Source organism: Schistocerca cancellata, chromosome 4 (assembly GCF_023864275.1).
Source record: "Schistocerca cancellata isolate TAMUIC-IGC-003103 chromosome 4, iqSchCanc2.1, whole genome shotgun sequence".
NCBI lineage: Eukaryota > Metazoa > Arthropoda > Insecta > Orthoptera > Acrididae > Schistocerca > Schistocerca cancellata.
The window spans coordinates 872,447,984-872,475,091 of NC_064629.1; the positions used below are offsets into that span (position 1 = coordinate 872,447,984).

General features: G+C 40.4%; 1 protein-coding gene across 1 annotated transcript in view; it reads left to right on the forward strand.

The window, feature by feature from the left end:
* Positions 1-27,108, forward strand: part of LOC126184483 (dynein axonemal heavy chain 5) — a 976,026-nt gene that overhangs the window by 620,997 nt on the left and 327,921 nt on the right. Inside the window, exon 40 of the mRNA XM_049926874.1 lies at positions 22,028-22,146. Coding sequence (XP_049782831.1) covers positions 22,028-22,146 — 119 coding nt within the window. The remainder of the gene's footprint in view (positions 1-22,027; positions 22,147-27,108) is intronic.

A 27,108-nucleotide genomic window follows, 5' to 3' on the forward strand; every position in this document is an offset into this window, starting at 1 on the left:
GTAATTAGGGACTAAAATATAATTTAAGTGACATCTATGAACACTCACAAACTTAGAAATAATGAAGAAGACCACAACTTTTAAGAGTAAAGAACAATATGCGTATGTAAATCCCCGAATATTAGAGAAGGAATGGTACAGCAACAGCAAGGGCACCACCTAGTTTGATTACATTAAGCAACGATACCCGCCATGAACCATGGCCCTTGCCGTTGGTGGGGCGGCTTGCGTGCCTCAACGATACAGATAGTCGTACCGTAGGTACAGACGTGCTCAAAAGTATCCGAACGACCTGAATTGCATTTCGCCTGATTCGCAAACAACACTCATAACGCAGCTGTCTAGCAGGTCCTCTAAACGTTCCTCCGTACAGTCGTTTGACTATTGAAAATGGTTCCAACAAATCACCACTAGAAAACACTGCTCTGTATCGCAATAACTCAAGATGTAAAGTAATACCACGATACTACAAATATCAGGGAACACCTTAATACAGATAAGACTGCTCTTAAAGCTTGTAAGCTCACATTTATTACAATAAATGACATACCTGAAATGTTACCACTCTCATTATTACGTCAGATAGGCAATCCACGTAGTAAGTTCGTCGTATTCATGATTTCCTCTTCAGAGTAAAATACCGTACTTATTATTCAACACAAAATGACATTAAAAACTCAAGTTTTTCACGAGCTGCTAGTTGAGAATATGTATCAACTTCAAATGACACGACGAACCGTCTCGTTCTTCACATGGATTCAAACCCAGGTCATGCAGACCAAGCAAAGATTTCGTGACTGACGGAAACTAACAGTCATTCCTGACTAGGCATACAGAGAGTGATATACCTCGATTTTAGACAGTATCAGCTAGGAAACATCAACTTTAAATTAAAAAACGGAAACATTTTTAACGGACGCGAAATCCTACCCAGCATCTATTGTCCCTGTTTACGAACTACGAGAGTTGTTAATATTGCTTCATGACAAGTAACTTACTTGAAATGTCGTGACGTAAAGCTTTGTGTGGGAGAGGGATTCGATCCCAGAACCTAATCGGATTGTTATCGAAGCACAATCAACTGTGACATATCGGATGTGCTCGGCAGTAGCAAGAGGTTTTAACTGAAATGACGAGACGAAACATTAATTTTTTCCTTGCCAAGACTCCAACCCATCTCCTATCGCTGTTTCATTCTAGAGAAAAGAACGTTAAATATGGGCTTGTTACACCAGAAGCGACATGAGAGCATGTTTGAACTAGAAATAATATGACGAAGAGTTCAGTGCTGACTGGTAATCGAACCCCACACATATCGTTGCTGACTACACACAAAGAGACGTCAACTACCGCATTTTTCTCCACCATCAGCTCGGAATAACAACCTTGAACTTACAGTGATCTCGCAAATAGTTCTGTGTCTCACTGTGAGTAAAAAACGTCAGATATCGTTAGTGTTGACAACGAATAATGATACATCAAAAAGGATCAAATTCCGCATTAAGGCCGGTCTGAGTTGCATTCCCACTTCAGAACCAATTTGATCGACACACAGAAGTTCAAATAAAAAATGGAATAAGTGTCCTGTGACCCTACATAGCGTTTGTTTCGTCAATAGAAATAAATAACTAGTATAAGAAAGGTTACTGGTGACTGACTTTATTGTGGTTCAACCTAATGTTACTTGGTAGAGAAGGAATATCATGTTTAATATGAATTTCAGACCACAATGCCATTATACCTTCTTCACCTGGCGTACCCAGAAGAGAATAGAATCTTTCTCTCCCTATCAAAAATCGTCGGCAGAAGTGGGAATTGATCCCACACCATGGGTGTTACGAATCTATCAGCAACCCAACAGACCACCAAACCCTCCTCGCACTGGCTCATTTTTCTATTGTGAAGCCGTTGCGCCACGCTGAATGAGAATTTTGACACACAGGCTCCCTGTAGTGGTTTGCAGCATGTTCAGTACATTCATTTACATGGGTGACCGAATCGCAATGAACTAGCTGCCTCGGCTACCCAGTACATACATTCGACTCTATTTTGTAATCACCGAAATAAAATCACGTAACTGCCACCTACACAGAACTGCCAACAGTGTAGGATGCAGAAATTTAAATAGGAAGTGTTCCTTTCCACTTGAGCTACTCTATTGCGCTATCTGTTTGTTGAAAACGGCGTGCATTGCAAGAGAAGAGCTGTAACTGTCTGTCTCTCAGAAGTCTAGATCCGGCCATATGCATTATCTCACAACACTGTGGAAAGCGTAAGTTCTAGATGAAGTGTTGTTCACTCTGGAGCTGCTGTAGCTATGGTTCAGCTAGTACTGTAATGGTAAGTGAAGTGCACTGTAAACGAAACATCGTCAGTTCAAATACATTCACTGATACCTTTTTTAAAACGCAATTCTGCTGTCTGCTGAAGTTATCAATCTATTGGAACTTTGAACATAATTCCCTTCACTTCTCAACCCAAAATAGTCGCATGTGGAAAAAGGGCCAAGTACAGCGACATTTTGTTCTTTTCACGTTTAATAGACGGCCAGGCAGCAGATGTATCTCGAAACTTTTGTATTATGTATGGGGAGAGCGCATCATGCCAAAATACGTCAGAAAAGTATTTTCTACATTAGCTGTCGTGTGGTAGTGGCATTTTATTCTTCTTCAAACCTTGTTTGACAGCTTTAACTCAGAACAAGTTTTCTACATGCATGTAATAAATAAACTGCAAGTGCATTGTCAGACTGTTATAGATAACATAAGAGAATTTGCATATATCGTTGATGATTAATTTCTCTCTCTTGTTTACTATTGTTTAACCAACAATAAAAGAAACCCTACGAAAATTGTACACTGTATTATAAGGAATGAAATAAAACTACCCACGATAACCTTACGACGAAAGTCTGTTTTAACAAAGCTGAGTATCTGTTCACAAGCGTGCCTCTATCGAACCGAATTAGAAAAATAATACTCACTTAGATTTCGATTGGGTCTGTGTTTAATTGATGGGTTGTGTCATACTCATGAGGTATGCAAATGTAGCATTTCATAAATAAAGTTATGTATTCATAGAAACCCAAAATTTGCTTGTCAGCAACGGAAAGAGGCATTACACGTTGTGCAGCATTGTAAGTTTTTCACCATTGCACCAAGAGCTGAAAGTATTTTCTTGCGTTTTCCTTATCGATGTTTGATCTGACTGCTTGTAGCTCTTTCGCAGAAGGGATAAAAACGTCACAGGCAGGGAGCCTGGAACCGCGAAACACAACAGACGCTATTCTACAGGTTAGCATGTTACCAAACAGCTAGCGAAGAGGCATGCGTGTAGAATTCCTATCACGAGGCCAATAATGACTAGAACTCGTAAATCGCTATTTAAAGGACAAGATTAGTTGGTATTTCCACGTGCAACGACTTTCCGGGGCTGAAAACCGTAAATTTAGAATCTTTTGTTACACCTCAAGCGATAATAAGTAAGATTATTATATGGAAGTGACAGGAAAAATCAAGTGAACTTTGAGGCTTAATTCCGTGCACACCAGGAAGTAACTCGTCGATCACAGAGTTGTCAAACATACCTTGCCTTGTTGCCAAATCTCAGTTACAGTACCAGCAGGAAGAAGACGAACCGATGTGTTCCTACAGAGGGCTGGGAAGTTACCATAGCTGGCATCTCAAAGACGCAGCTGGCACAGCCTGGAATACGTAATGCGTCTGATTCACATTTCTGTAACTAGGTTTAGGGACTGGAGCGTAGTTACTAATAATACTCAAAACTGACTGCAAACTAAGCATCATAGATCAGTAACTCTCATTGTTGTTTTTATATATCTTTTGTAAATGTACTCAAAACTAAGCAACTCATTCATGGACGTTTTCGTGCCTGGCCGATAGTCGAGCACGCCAAACAAATAAAAATAAAAGTCAATGTTTGTGCGTGTGCGTGTGTGTGTGTGTGAGAGAGAGAGAGAGACAGAGAGAGAGAGAGAGAGAGAGAGAGAGATGGAGAGATAAATATAAAAATGAATGAGAGAGAGTTAGTAATTGTTGTAAAGAAATTGCATCATGGTATATAAAGAAATCTTTCGTTAAAATAACACATTCCACATCATTACAAAATGTCGTATTCATGATCTATGGAACAAATATTAATCTAATCTAATCTAACCATATTGCTGCCTAGCCATGAAGCGTCATGAATTACCGAAATTTTCGCCAATATCAGCAACCAAATCTAAACCTGAAAATAAATGACCACAGTTTTTGTAATAAACCGGGACTCCTATCACGACCCTTCCGTCTCTGTCAACTAATCACGAAAGATGTCTGATATACCTCCATTCAGAAGTAACAATGTGTGCATGCATTTAAAGATGAAGCGCATGATGTGAAGTTCTGTGACGGAGATACGAACCCAACACGTGATCGGATTGTTAACTAAGCAAAATCAAATGTTATGTATCGGTTTTTCTTACCAGCTGCTAGGTGTTTGAATCTGAAATAAGGATAGAAATTTTTGAGCCTGAGCGACAATCGAACAGCACACCTACCGTCCTTCTTTATAATCCACGAATATAGCTTAACTATCAATTGGTTACTCACTAACAGTAAGATGTGTGCGTGTTTGACCAGAAATAACGACATCTATAGCGAATGTTGGCAACAAATGAACAGACATTAAAAATGCATGTTAATTTTCACTAGCTGGCTGGTGCGCACGTGATAGGGCTTGAAATTAAATTATGAATATTTTTGTACTGGATCAATATTCGGACCCACATACTTACCTTTAGAGGAGACCTAGAGAAGATTGGAATATTGGGAAGAGGAACGAAATGACTGAACTATACTGTTCCGAGAGATTCAGATCCTCAAGAGAGGAGATACGAATTCAAATCACAGTCCAGCACCAAATTTTTCAACGTCTGTAGTTCAATCAAGTACAAGTAAAATAAGTGCCCTGTTCCTTTAAATGGGTATCGGTTCACCAAACAAAATAAAATTTGCTAATGCAAATAAGTTTACTGGTGACAGTATTTCTGTTTACCATGACTTCCGCCTATGTCATTTCGCAACGTAAACCGGCTCTGTCCAGTTGGTAACGAAGGAACGTGATGTTTAATGCGGATTCTGAATTATAACGTCTTTCTCTTGTGGTTATCAAAGGTAAAGTTAATCTGTTTGAGCCTCTTTAAAGTAAATGCCTGAACCCACGGACTGCACTTATGATAGTTCGTTCCTCCAGACCATTGTGGCCACATTTCCCAGCCCCAGGAGTGTGCTGTAACGGATCATATGCTTAGCTTACAAAATTAGTCACGGTGGCAAAATGCGAGTCTATTAAATGGTTAAGTAGAAGCAAGCTTCTGACCCGGATATCATGCTATTATCATGTTAGCTGGATGTAATGACTCTTCTAGACATCATAGCCTCGATGTGAAGCCATTCTGAAATTTTCACTAATTCAGCATATTTCTTAGTTCGAGAAAATCCACTGTGAAGTGTGAGGTTACCGGATAATTCGATTATTATCGTCATTATTACTATCATTTTCTTCATACCGCTGTTGGAACACATGTGCTTGACCTTCTGGTCATTATAGAAGTAGTTACCCAAGAACAGATTCTTTTCCTGTCTACAGAATTTCTTTCATGTTAATATCAAACATCAGAAATTACTCGTAGATTACATTAAAACTGAAGTAATTGATGAAGAAGTCACTTGAACGCCTTGTATTTCTTCATTTACTTGCGCCTAGAAATGGCTGTCGAATACCGCCAAACCAAAAGCCAAGGGATCTTACTGCCTTCCGATATACGTCGCTGTCAGTTCTTGCATATGATTTGGTCGACGTGACCTGTTTCAAGTTGTGTATGACAGAGAATGTTTTAGAAAATCAATTGTTTTCCTTTGCAATAAAGAGAAAGATTTTCATTCTAAGCTATCCAAGTTGAAAAATTTCGCAATATTAGTTCAAATTTAGTATTCGCTTCTGTAATGTGGGAAAGTATGTCACAGTTGCAAAACCCGCATTCGACCATAAATTCTAGCTGAGTGTGACACCAGTGTAAGTAACCTAATGTAGCGAAGACTGTATGCCAGTGCTCTTTCTTATGGAAAATACTCAGTTAACCCATTGGATTCCATAAGTACACTGTAACAGTAATTTCTGTGTGTACGCAATGCATACGGATTGTAGAATTTAGTGGTGCTCTCTGTTCCACTTCTGTTTACAATAGGCGGCCTCGGTGGCCGTGCGGTTCTGGCGCTGCAGTCCGGAACCGCGGGACTGCTACGGTCGCAGGTTCGAATCCTGCCTCGGGCATGGGTGTGTGTGATGTCCTTAGGTTAGTTAGGTTTAAGTGGTTCTAAGTTCTAGGGGACTTATGACCTAAGGTGTTGAGTCCCATAGTGCTCAGAGGCATGCGAACCATTTTTTGTTTACAATATGCCTGATCTAAACGGGCCCTTTATCATTACAGGCCCTGGGCAGTGCAACATCATACTGACAACAGTCATGTGATTTTACTGACAACCTCACTGTTCGTTTTACCTGATTTTGTAATCATTTAAATAAAGCAACATGACCTTCCAGTGTACGTTTTTTCTCATTAGACGCATAATGGCATTGAAGATTGAGGCATCAAAGAGAGACCATTTATGTTATTTTTAATTTTTGTCCTTTTCTATTTATGCCAACTTGAAGGCACTACATTCAAATCAGTCCTCTTTACTTTGGTGCAGGGTCACGCAAGTGTCAAAGCAGGAACAAACAAGAGATCCTTAATTTTAATGCCAAGCAGGAGCCAGAGTGATAAATTGCAAGACTACGAGTACGAAGGTCTTGGCTTCGGTCCCTGGTCAGTCACACGAATTTTATCTCCCATTTTACACTTATTTCCGCTCGGGCAGCGTTTGTTGATGTGAAAAATGCCGAGTTGCCCTGTGGTCGGAAAGCCATGTTAAACTGTAGGTTCCCTTATTAACTGTCTAGGCAAGTCATCTCAAAGGTCGGAGGAAAGCAACGGCATACCACCTCCAACAGGACCGTGCCTATTAAAGCACTGTGGTGTTCAAACCAATCTTCTAACTGATGACTGCTTTACTTTACTATTAGTTTGAAAGTTAATGATCTTGGGGTTATTAACACTTTTGTGTTTTGATGCTGTAACTTTGATACCAGTAAACGTAAGTAACCGGCCGAACACTGTCACCGTTCGAGTTGTCAAAGCGGTAGACGACGATGCTGTCGACGCCAGTTGCAATCTTGTTCATGGCTATGTTTCAGTCGAACACCCCTTTGTGCCTTGCTGTGTATTTGAAGATATACTTTTATACACTTGATATGCATCCACATTGCTATGTGACAGAGCTGTATTTAGCAACATGAATCAAATATGTTTTCCGAGCAATAGATCAGACAATACGTCAGTGCAGCGAGATTTCGTTTGTGTGTTGCGCATGGTGCTAGAAATATTTGTGTTTTGCTTGCTTCTGTGATAGGTTTCACCCCGCTGAATGTGCGAAAGCTCACGAATAGACTATCAATAATTGGAATTACGCAATAATACTCTTAAAAGGTGTATTTTTGCATTATATAATCCAATGAAAATAACTGTAAATAGATTATATGCCTACTTGCTCATTACTCGCGCTTCTTGATGCTTTTCTCAAAAAATAAAAATAAAAATATAAGGTGAGAAAGAGAGAAAACAGAAATGTATTTCAAATATCAGTTCGGTGACGCCATGTTCGTCTCGTGATGTAAAGCAAGGATAGTTGATACGTAATACCTCGTTGTACTTGCGATATGTATGGCTACAGGGTTCTTTCTTTTCTCTCTGCAAACAACCAGAACAGAATTCAGTAACAAACTGCTAAGAACAACTATGCAGTGCGCCAATTAAACACTCAGCCTTTCTTGGTTATTTTTTCAATCGTTAACAATTGTCTGTAATGCAGGAAACATCTTTGATTACTGATTTGTTATTACTACCATTTTTATTGTTATTCGTCATCTCACAACAGTTTTCCTATGAGTCATTGCTGCCGATGCACGTAACGAATGGATCAGGATGAATGGAATGTGGAATGTTTCGTCACGGAGAATATACACATTTATCTCGGCGTCTTGTGTTTAGGGTAATATGAAAATCTCAGTAAGAGAAGATAACAATGGGATGCCGGTGATGCAGGCAATAATACCCAACTATTTCTGTCGACTTAACACCATAACGACAGACAAATTGGTGTCTTAATGTATTTTCATTATACTTCGTTAGCCTTCTTGTGACCTCGTTCTAATGCCTGGTGGGAGCAGGCATAACGTTTTGCTTTTTGAACACCGAGCAATAAAACACAAAGATAGTAGATGGACGGATACATAGAAACAATCATACTCATGGGTGTGGATCCAGTTCATCATTAGAAGGCTAAACTAGAGGGAAACGTTACGAAAGCAATGAATACGCTGGTTAGTATACATTATTTGTATAGATCTGAAGATGAAAACGCGCAGATCTGCACAGTGCCCGCATCTGCTCTTTAGTTTCTGTCTTAATGGGCATAATTTTTAGTTTCTTCTCTTCTGAATTTTGAAATGTATTGATTATTACGTGGCACAGAATAATTAGTTAACTGTGTTTCTAATAGTTTCCATTCCCACCAACATTTTTCTACATTCTCGTTCAGTTCATGAAATTCTGCTTGTATGAGCACATGCCTGCACATAGGTGCAATCGATTTCGAGGTACAAAGTGATTGTTATCTTACTTTTCGTGACAGGTAGGCAAAGTTGATTTCCAAAGACTTTTTATTGTACTGAAATAATCTTTTGTCACATAGTAACAGGGTAAGTGCTCTTGGTAGCTCGACACAGCAAGTTGTGTTAATGGTCATAGATCTCGGATTTCTGACTGCCAAGCTGCTTCACAATACAAGCGTCTCTGAAGAAATTCGAATCAACCACCAACAGTACGAATTTCAAAATTGTTCTTCACTTAAGACTCACATGCCACGGTGATAAGCATGAAGCAAAAGAACCTCTTCAGTACTATAGGGCCTCTTTGCTAAATTTCCACAGTAGCAATTAGGAACTCTCTGCAGACATTTGGTAACAGCGGTTCTAGCAACTTACTTTTTCTCTGGGTAGCTTCAAATATGGTCAATTTTGTCGCCCTAAATCCAATTGAATATTTTAAATATCGCTTTTGAACAGCGGTCACTTCTGCATTAATTAATGTGTGGACTTCAAAACAAGCAGTTTGCCTTAATAGCTATAGAGCAGGTTCTGAAAAGTATTGACACAATGTTTCGCATCCATTTACCATAGGGAATCAAAGAAAGAAACCAAACAAATTACATTGCATTTACTCTCCGTGCCTTGACTAACACATGTGAATTCATGACAAAAATAAATTATTTGAAGAATTTACTGTGAAAAGAAAAAGAGCAGGATGTGACACTTTAATTATAGCACACTGGATTGGGAACAATGAAATTAATTCTGTGCATATAGCATACTAGTGTATAAAATTTTCATCAAATAAAAACGATTTTGTGCCTCCGTTGCTATCGAGTGTGAAACACAAATCGTAGACACTCAACAACATTAAGGCATGTTACACTGTCCAGAGTGAGAAGTGGAGCAGACATTGTCGGCAGAAGGCGAGGCAGCGCAGTGCCTCAGCCCTTTCAGTAAGCAGCAAATTGGTCCCAGAGAACTCAGACACATGTGGTGTTCAGAGGCAGATAGCCGGCCAAGAAATCTCTCGCTAAAATAGTGTTGAATCAAACTGTTATTACCATTGTGACAAAAAGCAAAATATATTGTAGATTCGCTTAAATTACGCTCATAGCTTCAGCACCGAGAGGAAAGGTGCGATAAAAGTTTTGTTGACGTGTGCTTTCTGTTGCCCGATGTCGTATTACCTAGTCTCGTGTTTTACCTCAAGACTACAGTCATAGTCGAGACTGATGCACTCAGACTGCAGTCAGGACTTCCTCCGGGAAGTGTCATAGTCTACAATGTTGCCAGATCGAGCATATTGCCAGACATAGAATTCTGAGGGGAGCATGACTGTATTGCCCACCTTATGTGAGCGACTCGGCGGTCAATTTTTTTGTCTAAGAGTGTATCTGCAACACATATTGCACGCTGAAGACCCAGAAGAATGCAAAAAAACTAGTTTATGAGAGCAACGTTAACTATAGCGTTCTAAGTATTCATAGTATTGTATACGTGTGTTTAAACGCCTTCCAATGCCCTCTCAAGAAAGACAACGATACACAGTCTGGTTTCAATATTATAAATATGCCTCAGTTTGTGAATGAACTCAGTCTTAGATTGATAATCATTTTGAATATTTAGCTGTACTGTACCCATTAGTGATAAACTCGTTTTCAACCAATTATTTCCACAGCTACAGGAACACTACTTGTGATACCACTTAGACAAAATAGACACAGTGCTATCAGACGATAAGATCAACGTGACAAAACCTGTTTGTTTTAGAACCTTCGTAACTGGATCAAGAGCTTTTCCTATTTGAGATATCTGTGAACGTCACTGCATCAGAAGATTTAAGAAGAAATTAAATTCCTTCAGCTACGACAATGTTTAAAGAAATCACCTTAACCGCACTAAATCGTGGTTTGTGAATCGCTTACCAGCCGCACTCTGCAGCATTTCGCTGGTTGGAAGGCAGAAAGCTTACTGACAAATTTCACAGAAGGAAAAGGGGGACAACATGTCTCCCAGTGGAAGGTCATGTTGTTTTATTTAAATGATTACAAAATCGGGTAAATCGAACAGTGAGGTTGTCAGTAAAAGCACATTACTGTTGTCAGTATGATGTTGTACTGCCCAGGGCCTACAATGATAAAGTGCCCGTTTAGATCAGGCATATTGTATACAGAAGTGGAAGAGAGAGCACCACTAAATTCTACAATCCGTATGCATTGCATACACACAGAAATTAGTGTTACAGTGTACTTATGGAGACCAGTGGGTAAATTGCGTATTTCCCGGTGAGAAAGAGCACTGGCAAACAGTATTCGCTACATTAGGTTACTTAAACTGGTGTCACTCTGAGCTAGAATTTACGGTCAGCGACTAAGTGTAAGGCCAATGACTCGGATGCGGATTTTGCAACTGTGAAATACTTTCCTACACTACAGAAGCGAATATGAAATTTGAACTAATATTGCGCAAATATTTAACTTGGGTAGCTTATAATGAAAATCTTTCTCTTTATTGCAAAGGAAAACAATTGATTTTCTAAAACATTCTCTGTCATACACAACTTGAAACAGGTCACGTCGACCAAATCATATGAAAGAACTGACAGCGACGTATATCGGAAGGCAGTAAGATCCCTTGGCTTTTGGTTTGGCGGTATTCGACAGCCGTTTCTAGGCGCAAGTAAATGAATAAATACAAGGCGTTCAAGTGACTTCTTCATCAATTACTTCAGTTTTAATGTAATCTACGAGTAATTACTGATGTTTGATATTAACATGAAAGAAATTCTGAAGACAGGAAAAGAATCTGTTCTTGGGTAACTACTTCTATAATGACCAGAAGGCATTAAATGATGGTCAAGCACATGTGTTCCAGCAGCGGTATGGAGAAAATAATAGTAATAATGACGATAATAATCGAATTATCCGGTAACCTCATACTTCACAGTAGATTTTCTCGAACTAAGAAATATGTTGAATTAGTGAAAATTTCAGAATGGCTTCACATCGAGGCTATGATGCCTAGAAGAGTCTTTACATCTTGCTGACATGATAATAGCATGATATCCGCGTCAGAAGCTTGCTTCTACTTAACCATTTAATAGACTCGCATTTTGCCACCGTGACTAATTTTGTAAGCTAAGCATATGATCCGTTACAGCACACTCCTGGAGCTGGGACATGTGGCCACAATGGTCTGGAGGAACGAACTATCATAGGTGCAGTGCGTGGGTTCAGGCATTTACTTTAAAGAGGCTCAAACAGATTTACTTTACCTCTGATAACCTCAAGAGAAAGACGTTATAATTCAGAATCCGCATTAAACATCACGTTCCTTCGTTACCAACTGGACAGAGCCGGTTTACGTTGCGAAATGACATAGGCGGAAGTCATGGTAAACAGAAATACTGTCACCAGTAAACTTATTTGCATTAGCAAATTTTATTTTGTTTGGTGAATCGATACCCATTTAAAGGAACAGGGCACTTATTTTACTTGTACTTGATTGAACTACAGACGTTGAAAAATTTGGTGCTGGACTGTAATTTGAATTCATATCTCCTCTCTTGAGGATCTGAATCTCTCGGAACAGTATAGTTCTGTCATTTCGTTCCTTTTCCCAAGACTGCAATCTTCTCTAGGTCTCCTCCAAAGGTAAGTATGTGGGTCCAAATATTGATCCAGTACAAAAATATTCATAATTTAATTTCAAGCCCTATCACGTGCACACCGGCCAGCTAGTGAAAATTAACATGCATTTTTAATGTCTGTTCATTTGTTGCCAACATTCGCTATAGATGTCGTTATTTCTGGTCAAACACGCACACATCTTACTGTTAGTGAGTAACCAATTGATAGTTAAGCTATATTCGTGGATTATAAAGGACAGTAGGTGTGCTGTTCGATTGTTGCTCAGGCTCAAAAATTTATATTCTTATTATAGATTCAAACACCTAGCAGCTGGTAAGAAAAACCGATACATAACATTTGATTTTACTTAGTTAACAATCCGATCACGTGTTGGGTTCGTATCTCCGTCACAGAATTTCACATTATGCGCTTCATCTTTAAATGCATGCACACATTGTTTCTTCTGAATGGAGGTATATCAGGCATCTTTCGTGATTAGTTGACAGAGACGAAAGGATCGTGATAGGAGTCCCGGTTTATTACAAAAACCGTGGTCATTTATTTTCAGGTTTAGATTTGGTTGCTGATATTGGTGAAAATTTCGGTAATTCATGACGCTTCATGGCTAGGCAGCAATATGATTAGATTAGATTAGATTAATATTCGTACCATAGATCATGAATACGACATTTTGTAATGATGTGGAATGTGTTATTTTAACGAAAGATTTCTTTATATACCATGATGCAATTTCTTTATCACAATAACTTACTCTCTCTCTCTTTCTTTTTTATATTTATCTCTCCCTCTCCCTCTTCTCTCTTTCTCTCTCTCTCTCTCTCTCTCTCTGTCTCTCTCTCTCTCTCTCTCTCTCTCTCTCACACACACACACACACACACACGCAAAAACATCGATTTTTATTTTTATTTGTTTGGTGTGCTCGACTACCGGCCAGGCTCGAAAACGTCCTTGAATGGATTTCTTAGTTTTGAGTACATTTACAAAAGATATATAAAAACAACAATGAGAGTTACTGATCTATGATGCTTAGTTTGCAGTCAGTTCTGAGTATTATTAGTAACTACGCTCCAGTCCCTAAACCTAGCTACAGAAATGTGAATCAGACGCATTACGTATTCCAGGCCGTGCCAGCTGCGTCTTTGAGTTGCCAGCTATGGCCACTTCCCAGCCCTCTGTAGGAACACATCGGTTCGTCTTCTTCCTGCTGGTACTGTAACTGAGATTTGGCAACAAGGCAAGGTATGTTTGGCAACTCTGTGATCGACGAGTTACTTCCTGGTGTGCACGGAATTAAGCCTCAAAGTTCACTTGATTCTTCCGGTCACTTCCATTTAATAATCTTACTTATTATCGCTTGAGGTGTAACAAAAGATTCTAAATGTACGGATTTCAGCCCAGGAAAGTCGTTGCACGTGGAAATAGCAACTAATCTTGTCCTTTAAATAGCGATTTACGAGTTCTAGTCATTATTGGCCTCGTAATAGGAATTCTACACGCATGCCTCTTCGCTAGCTGTTTGGTAACATGCTGACCTGTAGAAAAGCGTCTGTTGTGTTTCGCGGTTCCAGGCTCCCTGCCTGTGACGTTTTTATCCCTTCTGCGAAAGAGCTACAAGCAGTCAGATCAAACATCGATAAGGAAAACGCAAGAAAATACTTTCAGCTCTTGGTGCAATGGCGAAAAACTTATAATGCTGCACAACTCGTAATGGTGATGGTGGTTAGTGTTTAACGTCCCGTCGACGACGAGGTCATTAGAGACGGAGCGCAAGCTCGGGTTAGGGAAGGATTGGGAAGGAAATCGGCCGTGCCTTTTCAAAGGAACCATCCCGGCATTTGCCTGAAACGATTTAGGGAAATCACGGAAAACCTAAATCAGGATGGCCGGAGACGGGATTGAACCGTCGTCCTCCCAAATGCGAGTCCAGTGTGCTAACCACTGCGCCACCTCGCTCGGTAACGTGTAACGCCTCTTTCCGTTGCTGACAAGCAAATTTTGGGTTTCTAGGAATACATAACTTTATTTATGAAATGCTACATTTGCATACCTCATGAGTATGACACAACCCATCAATTAAACACAGACCCAATCGAAATCTAAGTGAGTATTATTTTTCTAATTCGGTTCGATAGAGGCACGCTTGTGAACAGATACTCAGCTTTGTTAAAACAGACTTTCGTCGTAAGGTTATCGTGGGTAGTTTTATTTCATTCCTTATAATACAGTGTACAATTTTCGTAGGGTTTCTTTTATTGTTGGTTAAACAATAGTAAACATGAGAGAGAAATTAATCATCAACGATATATGCAAATTCTCTTATGTTATCTATAACAGTCTGACAATGCACTTGCAGTTTATTTATTACATGCATGTAGAAAACTTGTTCTGAGTTAAAGCTGTCAAACAAGGTTTGAAGACGAATAAAATGCCACTACCACATGACAGCTAATGTAGAAAATACTTTTCTGACGTATTTTGGCATGATGCGCTCTCCCCATACATAATACAAAAGTTTCGAGATACATCTGCTGCCTGGCCGTCTATTAAACGTGAAAAGAACAAAATGTCGCTGTACTTGGCCCTTTTTCCACATGCGACTATTTTGGGTTGAGAAGTGAAGGGAATTATGTTCAAAGTTCCAATAGATTGATAACTTCAGCAGACAGCAGAATTGCGTTTTAAAAAAGGTATCAGTGAATGTATTTGAACTGACGATGTTTCGTTTACAGTGCACTTCACTTACCATTACAGTACTAGCTGAACCATAGCTACAGCAGCTCCAGAGTGAACAACACTTCATCTAGAACTTACGCTTTCCACAGTGTTGTGAGATAATGCATATGGCCGGATCTAGACTTCTGAGAGACAGGCAGTTACAGCTTTTCTTTTGCACTGCACGCCGTTTTCAACAAACAGATAGCGCAATAGAGTAGCTCAAGTGGAAAGGAACACTTCCTATTTAAATTTCTGCATCCTACACTGTTGGCAGTTCTGTGTAGGTGGCAGTTACGTGATTTTATTTCGGTGATTACAAAATAGAGTCGAATGTATGCACTGGGTAGCCGAGGCAGCTAGTTCATGGCGATTCGGTCACCCAAGTAAATGAATGTACTGAACATGCTGCAAACCACTACAGGGAGCCTGTGTGTCAAAATTCTCGTTCAGCGTGGTGTAACGGCTTTACAACAGAAAAATGAGCCAGTGCGAGGAGGGTTTGGTGGTCTGTTGGGTTGCTGATAGATTCGTAACACCCATGGTGTGGGATCAATTCCCACTTCTGCCGATGATTTTTGATAGGGAGAGAAAGATTCTATTCTCGTCTGGCTACGCCAGGTGAAGAAGGTATAATGGCATTGTGGTCTGAAATTCATATTAAACATGATATTCCTTCTCTACCAAGTAACATTAGGTTGAACCACAATAAAGTCAGTCACCAGTAACCTTTCCTATACTAGTTATTAATTTCTAGTGACGAAGCAAACGCTATGTAGGGTCACAGGACACTTATTCCATTTTTTATTTGAACTTCTGTGTGTCGATCAAATTGGTTCTGAACTGGGAATGCAACTCAGACTGGCCTTAACGCGGAATTTGATCCCTTTGTGACAATACAAATCGACTACAATTTGTTGTTTGTTCAAAACTGCAGATTTCTCAGCATGTACACATATTGCGCGTGAATGGGTTCGAATCCTGACCCGACACTAAAGTTTTCATTATGTGTTATCAAGCTCTAGCATGAGAACACCTATCTGCTGGTGGATAATACTTTTGATTTTTAATGTATCTTTATTCGTTGTCAACACTAACAATATCTGACGTTTTTTACTCACAGTGAGACACAGAACTATTTGCGAGATCACTGTAAGTTCAAGGTTGTTATTTCGAGCTGATGTTGGAGAAAAATGCGGTCGTTGACGTCTCTTTGTGTGTAGTCAGCAACGATATGTGTGGGGTTCGATTACCAGTCAGCACTGAACTCTTCGTCATATTATTTCTAGTTCAAACATGCTCTCATGTCGCTTCTGGTGTAACAAACCCATATCTAACGTTCTCTTCTCTAGAATGTAACAGCGATAGGTGCTGGGTTGGAGTCCTGGCAAGGAAAAAATTAATGTTTCGTCTCGTCATTTCAGTTAAAACTTCTTGCTGCTGCCGAGCAAATCCGATATGTCACAGTTGATTGTGCTTCGATAACAATCCGATTAGGTTCTGGGATCGAATCCCTCTCCCACACAAAACTTTACGTCACGACATTTCAAGTAAGTTACTTGTCAAGAAGCAATATTAACAACTCTCGTAGTTCCTAAACAGGGACAATAGATGCTGGGTAGGATTTCGCGTCCGTTAAAAATGTTTCCGTTTTTTAATTTAAAGTTGATGTTTCCTAGCTGATACTGTCTAAAATCGAGATATATCACTCTCTGTATGCCTAGTCAGGAATGACTGTTAGTTTCCGTCAGTCACGAAATCTTTGCTTGGTCTGCATGACCTGGGTTTGAATCCATGTGAAGAACGAGACGGTTCGTCGTGTCATTTGAAGTTGATACATATTCTCAACTATCAGCTCGTGAAAAACTTGAGTTTTTAATGTCATTTTGTGTTGAATAATAAGTAAGGTATGTTACTTTGAAGAGGAAATCATGAATACGACGAACTTACTACGTGCATTGCCTATCTGACGTAATAATGAGAGTGGTAACTTTTCAGGTATGTCATTTATTGTAATAAATGTGAGCTTACAAGCTTTAAGAGCAGTCTTATCTGTGATAAGGTGTTCCCCGATATTTGTAGTATCGTGGTATTACTATACATCTTGAGTTATTGCGATACAGAGCAGTGTTTTCTAGTGGTGATTTGTTGGAACCATTTTCAATAGTCAAACGACTGTACGGAGGAACGATTAGAGGACCTGCTAGACAGCTGCGTTATGAGTGTTGTATGCGAATCAGGCGAAATGCAATTCAGATCGTTCGGATACTTTTGAGCACGACTGTACAACAACAACAGAGGGGTATCTGTTGAGAGGCTACACAAACGTATGGTTCCTAAGAGGGGCAGCAGCCTTTCCATTAGTTGCAGGGATAATTGACTAATCTGGCGTTGTAACTCTAAATAAAACGGCCTTGCTGTGTTGGTACAGCGAACGGCTGAAAGCAAGTGGAAACTACAACCGTAATTTTTCCCGACGGCATGTACCTCTATTGTATGGTTAAATGATGATGGCATGCTTTTGCTTAAACATTCTGGAGGGAAAATAGTCACCCATTCGGATCTCCGGGTGGGGACTGCTCAGGAGGATATCGTTATCAGGAGAAACAAACCTGGAATTCTGCGTATCAGAGCTCGAAGTGTTAGATTCCTTAATCGGCCAGGTAGCTTACAAAATTTAAAGCGAGAAATGGCTAGGGTGACGTTAGATATAGTGGTCATAAGTGAACTTCGGTAACAGGAGGACCAGAATGTCTGATCAGGTGACTACAGGGTTATAAATACAATGTCAAATCGTAGTAATGCAGGAGTGGTTTTAATAACGGATAAGAAAATAGGAATGCGGGTAAGCTACTACGAACAGCATAATGAACGCATTATCGTAAACAAGATAGACACGAAACCCACGCCTCCCACAGTAGTTCAAGTTTACATGCCAAATAGCTCCGCAGACTATGAAGAGATTGAAGAAATATATGATGAGATAAAAGAAATTACTCAGATTGTTAAGGGAGACGAAAATTTAATTGCGATGGGGAACTGGTATTAGATAGTAGGAAAAGGAAGAGAAGGAAAATTAGTGGGTGAATAAGGGACTGGGTGAGAGGAACGAAAGAGGAAGCCCTCTGGTAGAATTTTGCATAGAGTATAATATAATCATCGTCAGCATCTGGTTTAAGGATCGGAAACAAGGTTGTATACCTGGAAGAGGCATGAAGACACCAAAAGGTTTCAGACTGATGGTTAGACAGAGATTTAGACCAAATTTTAAACTGTAAGACATTTCCAGGGGCAAATGTAGACTCTGACCACACTTTGTTGGTTGCGAATTATAAATTAAAACTGAAGAAATCGGAAAGGCCTAGGAAATAAAGAAGATGGAACCTGGATAAGTGGAAAGGACGACAGTTTGCTGGGAGTTTTAGAGGGAGCATTAGGCAATGGTTGACTAGAAGAGGGGAAAGGAATACAGTAGAAGACGAATGAGTAGCTTTAAGAGAGGAAAGAAAGAAGGCATCAGAGTATCAACTAGGTAAAGAGACAAGGTCTAGTAGAAATTCTTGGATAACACAAAAGATATTGAATTTAGTTGATGAAAGGAGAAAATTTAGAAATGCAGCAGGTAAAAGAGAATACAGCCGTTCAAAAAATTAGATAGAGGGAAGTGCAAAATTGCTAAGCAGGAATGACTAAAAGACAAAGGTAAGGATTTAGAAGCATATTTCATTAGGGAACGATAGGTACCGCCCGTAGGAAAATTAAACAGGCCCTTGCGGAAAAGACTAGCAGTTGTATGAATATCAAGAGCTCAATTGGTAAATCAGTCCTAAGCAAAGAAGGGAAAACTGAAAGATGAAAGGGGTACACAGAGTGCATATACAAGGGAGAGTAATTTTGAAGCAATATTGTAGAAAGGGAAGTCGACGTAGACGAAAATGAGATGGGAAACACAATACTCCGAGAAGAATCTGACATAGCCCCGTCGGTAGACGATATTTCGTCAGGAGTACTTATAGCCTTGGGAGAACCAGCCATGACAAAGCTCTTCCACCTGGTTTGCAAGATATATGAGACAGGTGAAATACCCACAGACTTCAAGAATAATAATAATAATTATTCCAAAGAAATCAGGTGCGAACAAGTGTGAATATTATCGAACTACCACTTTAACAAGCCATGGCTGCAAAATACTAACACGAATCCATTACAAAAGAATGGAGAAACTGGTAGAAGTCGACCTTGTGGAAGATCATTTTGGATTCCGGAGTAAAGTAGGAACACGTGAGGCAGTACTGATCCTATGACCTACCTTAGACTTGGAGAAAGCTTTCGACAATTTTGACTGGACTGCTCTCTTTGAAATTCTGTAGGTGGCAGGGCTAAAACACAGGGAACGAAAGGCTACTTACATCTTGTACAGAACGCAGACAGCAGTTATAAGCGTCGCGGGGCATGAAAGGAAAGTGGTGGTTGAGAAGGGAGTGAGGCAGTGTTGTAGCCTATCCCCGATGTTATTCAATCTCTACATTGAACAGGCAGTAAAGGAAGCCAGAGAAAAAGTTGAAGTGAAAGTTAAAGTTCAGGGCGGACAGATAAAAACTTTGAGGTTTTCCGATGACATTATAATTCTGTCAGAGACGGCAAAGGACTTGGAATATCAGTTGAACGGAATGGAGAGTTTCTTCAAAGAAGCATGTAAGGTGAATATTAGCAAAAGCAAAACAAGGACAATGGAGTGTAGTCGAATTAAATCAGGTGGTGCTGAGGGAATTAGATTAGGAAACGAGACACTTAACGTACTAGATGAATTTTGCTATTTGGGCAGCAAAATAACTGATGATGGCTAACGTAGAGAAGATAACGTGGACTGGCAGTGGCAAGAAAAGAGTTTCTGAAGATGAGAAATTCGTTAACATGAAATATAGATTTAAATGTTAGGAAGTCTTTTCTGAAAGTATTTGTCTGGAGTTTAGCCATGTACGGAAGTGAACATTGTTGACAAATAGTTGGACAAAAAGAGGATAGAAGTATTTGAAATGTGTGCTGCAGAAGAATGCTGAAGATTTGACTGGTAGATCATGTAAATAACGAGGAGGTACTAAATAGAATTAGGGAGAAAAGAAATTTATGGCAAAACCCGGCTGAAAGAAGGGATTGGTTGATGGGACACATCATGAGATGCCAAGAGATTACCAGTTTAGTATTGGGGAGATGTTTTGGGGGGTGGAGGCGTAAAAACCATAGACGATGACCAAGAGAGGAATACAGTAAGTAGATTCAGAAGAATGTAAGTTGCCGTAGTTATTCGGAGGTGAAGCGGCTTGCACAGAATATAGTAGCACGGAGAGCTGCATTACATCTGTTTTCGGACTGAAGACCACAACAACAACAACAACAAGCAACAATACTGTATTAAGGAGACAGCGATGAACGAGAATTAATATTAGAGTGGAAATATGTTGACTAGGGAAAAATCACAACACCAACAACGAGTTGTGTGACATAAACGAATATTGGTAGGTGTGTTTCTACGTCTGAATTACACTACTGGCCATTAAAATTCATCCGAAAAAGTGAAGTTTTGCCATTCGTGCACCCAGGTTCGTCGTTGAGTACACCATTGCAGGCGCTCCTGTCTGTGATGCAGCGTCAAGGGTAACCGCAGCCATGGGCTCCGAGCTGATAGACCATGCTGCTGCAAACGTCGTCGAACTGTTCGTGCAGATGGTTGTTGTCTTGCAAACGTCCCCATCTGTTGACTCAGGGATCGAGACGTGGCTGCACAATGCGTTACAGCCATGCGGATAAGATGCCTGTCATGTCGACTGCTAGTGATACGAGGCCATTGGGATCCAGCACGGCGTTCTGTATTACCCTCCTGAACCCACCGATTCCATATTCTGCTAATAGTCATTGTATCTCGACCAACGCGAGCAGCAATGTCGCGATAAGATAAACCGCAATCGCGATAGGCTTTATCGAAGTCGGAAACGTGATGGTATGCATTTCTCCTCCTTACACGAGGCATCACAACAACGTTTCACCAGGCAACGTTGGTCAACTGCTGTTTGTGTATGAGAAATCGGTTGGAAACTTTCCTCATGTCAGCACGTTGTAGGTGTCGCCACCGGCGCCAACCTTGTGTGAATGCTCTGAAAAGCTAATCATTTGCGTATCACAGCATCTTCTTCCTGTCGGTTAAATTTCGCGCGTCTAGCACGTCATCTTCATGGTGTAGCAATTTTAATGGCCAGTAGTGTATTTTACCCTTCCTTCCAAAATCCGAGCTTATGCACCATCTTACCTCGTCGTCGACTGAATTGTAAGACGGAAACACGGAAAGACATAGTTTGCGGAATATACGCGTTCTTCAAACTGAAAGCATATGCATACGTGTATCGCAACTGTCGCTTGAAATGGTTAACAATGCAATCCCCGTCCCTACCCTGACATGCGCGAACCTCCATCGTTCGTGGACCAGGCTATAGACGACCAGAAACAATGTTAGTGGGAAGGATAATTCTGAATAATTTGCTTATTGACACACATAAATTTACAATGGAAATGGGCAATTATAATACACCATCCTTCATATTAACATTTAGTACGAGTAAAAGAGGCTCTATTACGTCGGTATACAAAGTAGATTATTATTTAGTTCAATAAGCAAGTAGTTTTCCAATGAGACAAATTAAATGTTTATAATCTAACAATGACAGAACGTTTAAGGTGCATAACGACTGTTCTTATATAACAATTTTCTTCCAGCAGTCTCTATAACTGTATTTCGAGACAAGGTGCACTCGCTATGTGCAATCATTTGCACCGCAGCAACGTTGCACCATCTTCTCATCTCATCGCATCACACATTACTTCAATACAGAAACATTTTTAATTTTTGTTTGCTGCGCAGTTGTACGAGACACAGCGGGTGCGCCACGGAATTATGACTCTGGGTCCAGCAGGGGCCGGCAAAACCGCATGCATACACACGCTGATGAAAGCGCTCACCGCCATGGGACAGTTTCACAGGTATTCCGCAGTTATTTTGCACTTTTGCAGTAATATTATAATCGTGAAAGACTGTATCCAAGCATTGACTCCCCGAGGGAAGGTAGCGTGTAAACCAAATCTCTCCAGCTGCATACGTAATCGAGTCACTCGCGTCTTGCACAGATGCATTCCCTTTTTCCTTTTTTTTATTTTGTGCGCAATATTTTTTTTCTAGATAGCCCTCTTTTTCACTTCCTTTGAAGCGAGGTGGCAGTTTGGTTAAACCAATGTGTACATATTCTGGAGAAGCGTGTTTTAAATTTCCATACAGTCATCCAGATTTTAGTTTACGCATTCAGTGGCGCATGACTGGCATTTATTCACATGCTCGTCCGGCTTCGGGACGTTGAACTCTAACTTTCCTTAGTTTTTCTTTATAGCGCAAGTCATGTGTCATTGACACAATATCGTCTAGTTTCTCGTCACATAATCGAACAGTGTCATAATTTATTTGCCTTCTAATGCGCAGTGTACATTTTCATTACTACTCCCTCCGATTTTGCCGTTTCTTGTTTTCCGTTGCGCTAGTTGTTTATATTCGAAGTGACATGTGGGCGTTAGAGAGAGAGAGAGAGAGAGAGAGAGAGAGAGAGAGAGTGTGTGTGTGTGTGTGTGTGAGTGAGTGAGTTCCTACGGGAGCAAACAGCTGAGGTCACCGGTCCCTAGACTTACGCTCTACTTAAACTAACTTAGGCTAAGAACAACACACACACCCATGCCCGAGGGAGGACTCGGATCTCCGGCGGGAATGGCCGCGCAATCCGTGATAAGGCGCCTCAAACCGCTCGGCCACTCCGCGCGGCAGGCGTTACACTCGGGTTACGTTGGAGACGCAAGTAGAGCGCAAGGCAAAACGTCGTAGAGGCACTTTATGTGCAGCTTCAATGGGCAAGAGAACATTGTCACACTGTGCAGCGCTGCTACAGTTGGCCAACGAATAGGATACCCATCCTCCACACCTACTTCGAGTGTTAAAATGTACACTGTAAGGGAGAAAAGACACGACGCACCACGAAGTAATATACGAATGGGACGGAAATAGGCAGATGTGATATACATGTACATAAAAACAAATTAATAGAATTTCAGAAAATTTGGATGATTTATTCAAGAGAAAGAGCTCCACAAAAGCTGAGCAAGTCAGTAACGCGTTGGTCCACCTTTAACCCTTATGCAAGCAATTATTCGGCTTGGCATTGATTGATAGAGTTGTTGGATGTCCTACTCAGACAGCTCGTAACAGATTCTGTCCAATGGGTGATCGACAAAATGGCGAGCTGGTTGGAGGGCCCTGTCTACAATGTTCCAAACGTTCTCAATTGGAGACAGATTTGGCGACCGCACTGGCCAAAGAAGAATTTGGCAAGCACGAAAACAAACAATAGAACCTCTAGCCGTTTGCGGACGAGCGTTATCTTGCTGAAATGTAAGCCATGTATGTCTTCCCGTGAAAGGTAACAAAACGATACATAGAATATCGTCGACGCACCGCTGCGCTGGAAGAACAACCAAAGGGTGTCCTATGAAAAGAAATGGTACCCCAGGGCATCACTCCTGGATGTCGGGCCATTTGGGCAATTGGACAATGTCTGGCACGATATCCCTCTGGAGGACATCCAACTACTATGTCACAAAATTTCATCCTGAATAACTGCTTGTATAAGGGCCAGAGGTGGACCAACTCATTACTGGATTGTTCAATTTATGAAGCTCTTTCTCTTGAGTAAATCAGCCAGTTTTTCTGATATTGTGATCATTTCTTTGTCTGCACAGGTACATCACATCTACCGATTTCCATCAGATTCGGGTAATTCCTTCGTGGTGTGTCTCTTTTTGTCTTCGAGTGTATTGCTGTATCTCGACGAAAGCTTAATACTGCCAGTACTGCACATGCTCTCTCGTCGCTGCTATATGAGCAAACGATGCCACGTCCTTTTATTAGAGTAGATTAGGTACAACAGCATTTGTTCGTTCCACTAGCTCTGTCCTGAACACCGGGCTGCTCTCGTCACACAGAGCCACGCCACAAGAACTGGAGCCTCAAAAGAATATATAAAGTTATAGGATTCTTTGCGCATCTGAGACACAGTGTAACGACTCCATAGTAATAAATATAAAACCTTCTCTCAGACTTGTAAATGTGGAAGAGAGCTACCGCAGTACCCTTAAAGTTCGGATTCAGCCGTGAATGTGCCCAGTTATCCTAGTGGATATAGCGCTGGCGTAAATAACAAGAGCCCTGGTTTAATTCCCAGTCCGGCGCACACTTTTAACCACCATGAAGAGTGCTTGAAAGAAGAAACACTGACATTGGAGGTAAAAGAGTATTAACATTCATTGCTGCATTTATGCTCTCAGAATCCCGAAATCAAGGTACTTACTTATGTCGGCACAGCTCTTGTACACTAATCATGTGTCTATAACATGTAGAATTGTAAATCTGTTACGTGTCGAAACTGCGTGCTAGAACTTCATTATCCAGTCGTTATGAACAATAGATGTATTAATAGCAAAGACCGTTGCAACATTGTTTTACTTAGCCTCGCTGTTTACTCCCATAGATACGTGCTAAGAAGAACACAATTCCATAGATATTAGCACGTAAATAATTGTTAGAGGTAGATAAGTTTGCCTTGGACGCCTGTGGAGGTCCTGATATACACGCTGCGTGGTCATCAGCGCAATTTACACAGAATTCTGGAAGCGTGACTCTTGCTTCATAGGGTGCTTTGCCCCATTTGCCATACGTTGCATGCCCCTTGCATGCTAGAGTTGTGTGACCATATAGCTGACACTTAACACAGCTCAGGAAGTTTGGGATACATGGCCGTACTTTCAGTCGGGGGAACCATGCCTTATTATATTCTGCCAGATGCTATAAATGGATTTAAATTTGAAAATAGATAGAAGTCAAGACTGTTAGTTCTTACTGATATGTATAAACTATGGTTGGTTGTATGGTGATGAAACCAATAGCCAATATAAATAAATAAATAAGAGGTTCTGAAAGTCAAAAGCTATAATAAATTATACTTCCATGCCACAACATGGCATTCCTCAACTTTTTGCTCTGAAGTAATTGGTTTGCTTGTTTAGCTGGAATAACGTCCCATTCTTAAGTCGCTTCACTGATTTTCATGATGTAGTTTCTGAATATAAAAGGGAAATATCTTTCCGAACGTCCTCTTTCTCTTCTAACAACAATAAATACATTTTGATTCAGATGTGTCCTGTTACCATCCATATTTCTCATCGTCACTGTTGACTGCTCAGGAGGACTAATCCGCAGAGCTGTCTATGGTGGTTGAATGGTCAACCCGACCCACTGGAAGATTTTTTTGTCTATAATTCATGATCCCTCTCGGTCCTATGAGCTGCTTAAAAAATAGGGGCCACCCAGACAGAGCTCCGCTTGCCTGGGTAAGCCTTGCAGCCTACAGGTGAGGTGCAGCAAGTTCCCCTGAGGTTACCTGCTAGCGATTGTTTCACGCCAGCAGCTACCCATCACATTCGCTCGTAGCACATCTTGAGACTGAGGTTTCCTTAAAAAAAAAAAAAAAAAAAAAAAAACGATTTTACCATCCTCCCGATCCGAACCATCAGCCAAGATCGACGTTCTCTGCGACGCACCGCACGGTGGTCGCTGGAGTATGCCCAGAGCTCACAGTTACAGATTATTGGCGGCGCTCACTAGTTCCCAGGTCAGCAAACCTGGGTTCGCGAAACCCGTACCCAACCACCGAAGCCTGAGCTCGCCATTTGCTATCACCCCGGAGGCACGAGTGGCTTATCGAAGATCACGGACGCGACGAGTAGACGGGTTATGAAAATGGGGTTCTTTACTTTTGATGAGATGCCTGAAAGACACTCAATCGTCAGGCTCAATCAGTGTTTAGAGATCTGGAATCAATGAAACGTTCAGTAAAATGCGGCCAAGGTGCATGTTTCAAAAACAAGCGGAAATCGAGTATGAAAATATCGTGAAATCTCAAAAATACGTCTATTGGTGGACTTAACAGCTTACGTTGACGATGAAGAGTCGAGACAGCGCTGAATCAGAATAAAAGGAGAAATCATATTAAGGAGGTTTCTTTCCAAACTCAGTACTTGGAATACATACCCGTTTATTTCTTGATCACTTGTTCTAGAGTCTTGAGCCTAATTTAAAAAGCATCTTAATTATTTTCCTTCTGCATAGACTTCCAATGGAATTGTGCCAAGGAGGAGAATTATCATTTTGTCACACTTTCATTGTCGCATCGTTCTCGCTGTTACAAGTGTATAGGCTATAAACATGTATAGCCTTAAAACAAGATTTCGATAAACAATGAAAACCTATGAAAGCCTCTATTAAGTATATCATTTTATGTATTCGATCATAATAATTGTAATATACTATTCAGAGAACTGTAAAACAGTATGCTACTTTACATTTTATCTTAATACATAAGCTTATTTCGGCTTTATGGCCTCCATCAGTCCACATCATGCGTCGTAGATGGACTTATGTCACTCTGAGTAAACCATTATGGCTGTCTGTAACTGTAGAAAATATCTTTGAGTAGACAACTAGCTGTCGAACTCGAATTTCTGTAACTGTCACGTAGTAGAAACGTATTAAAATATATGTGCAACAGCAGATTATCGACTAACTTTAAAACGTTGCTGAAAATAATATCGCAACCAATAACTATCGACAGTAATAATGGTATACTCATAGTTGACATACGTTCATCTACAACGTCAGAACATATAATAATGAAGGCAATATAGCCGAAATAAGCTAATATACTAAAATAAAATATCAAACAGCATACCGTTTCCCAATTCTCTGCAAAATGCCTTACTGTGACATATGTGCTGCAGGTCCCCCAATAAAGAAAAAATTGTAATATAGTTTCTGTTTCTTAATTTGCAAACAGCATTAATATGTCATTTCCA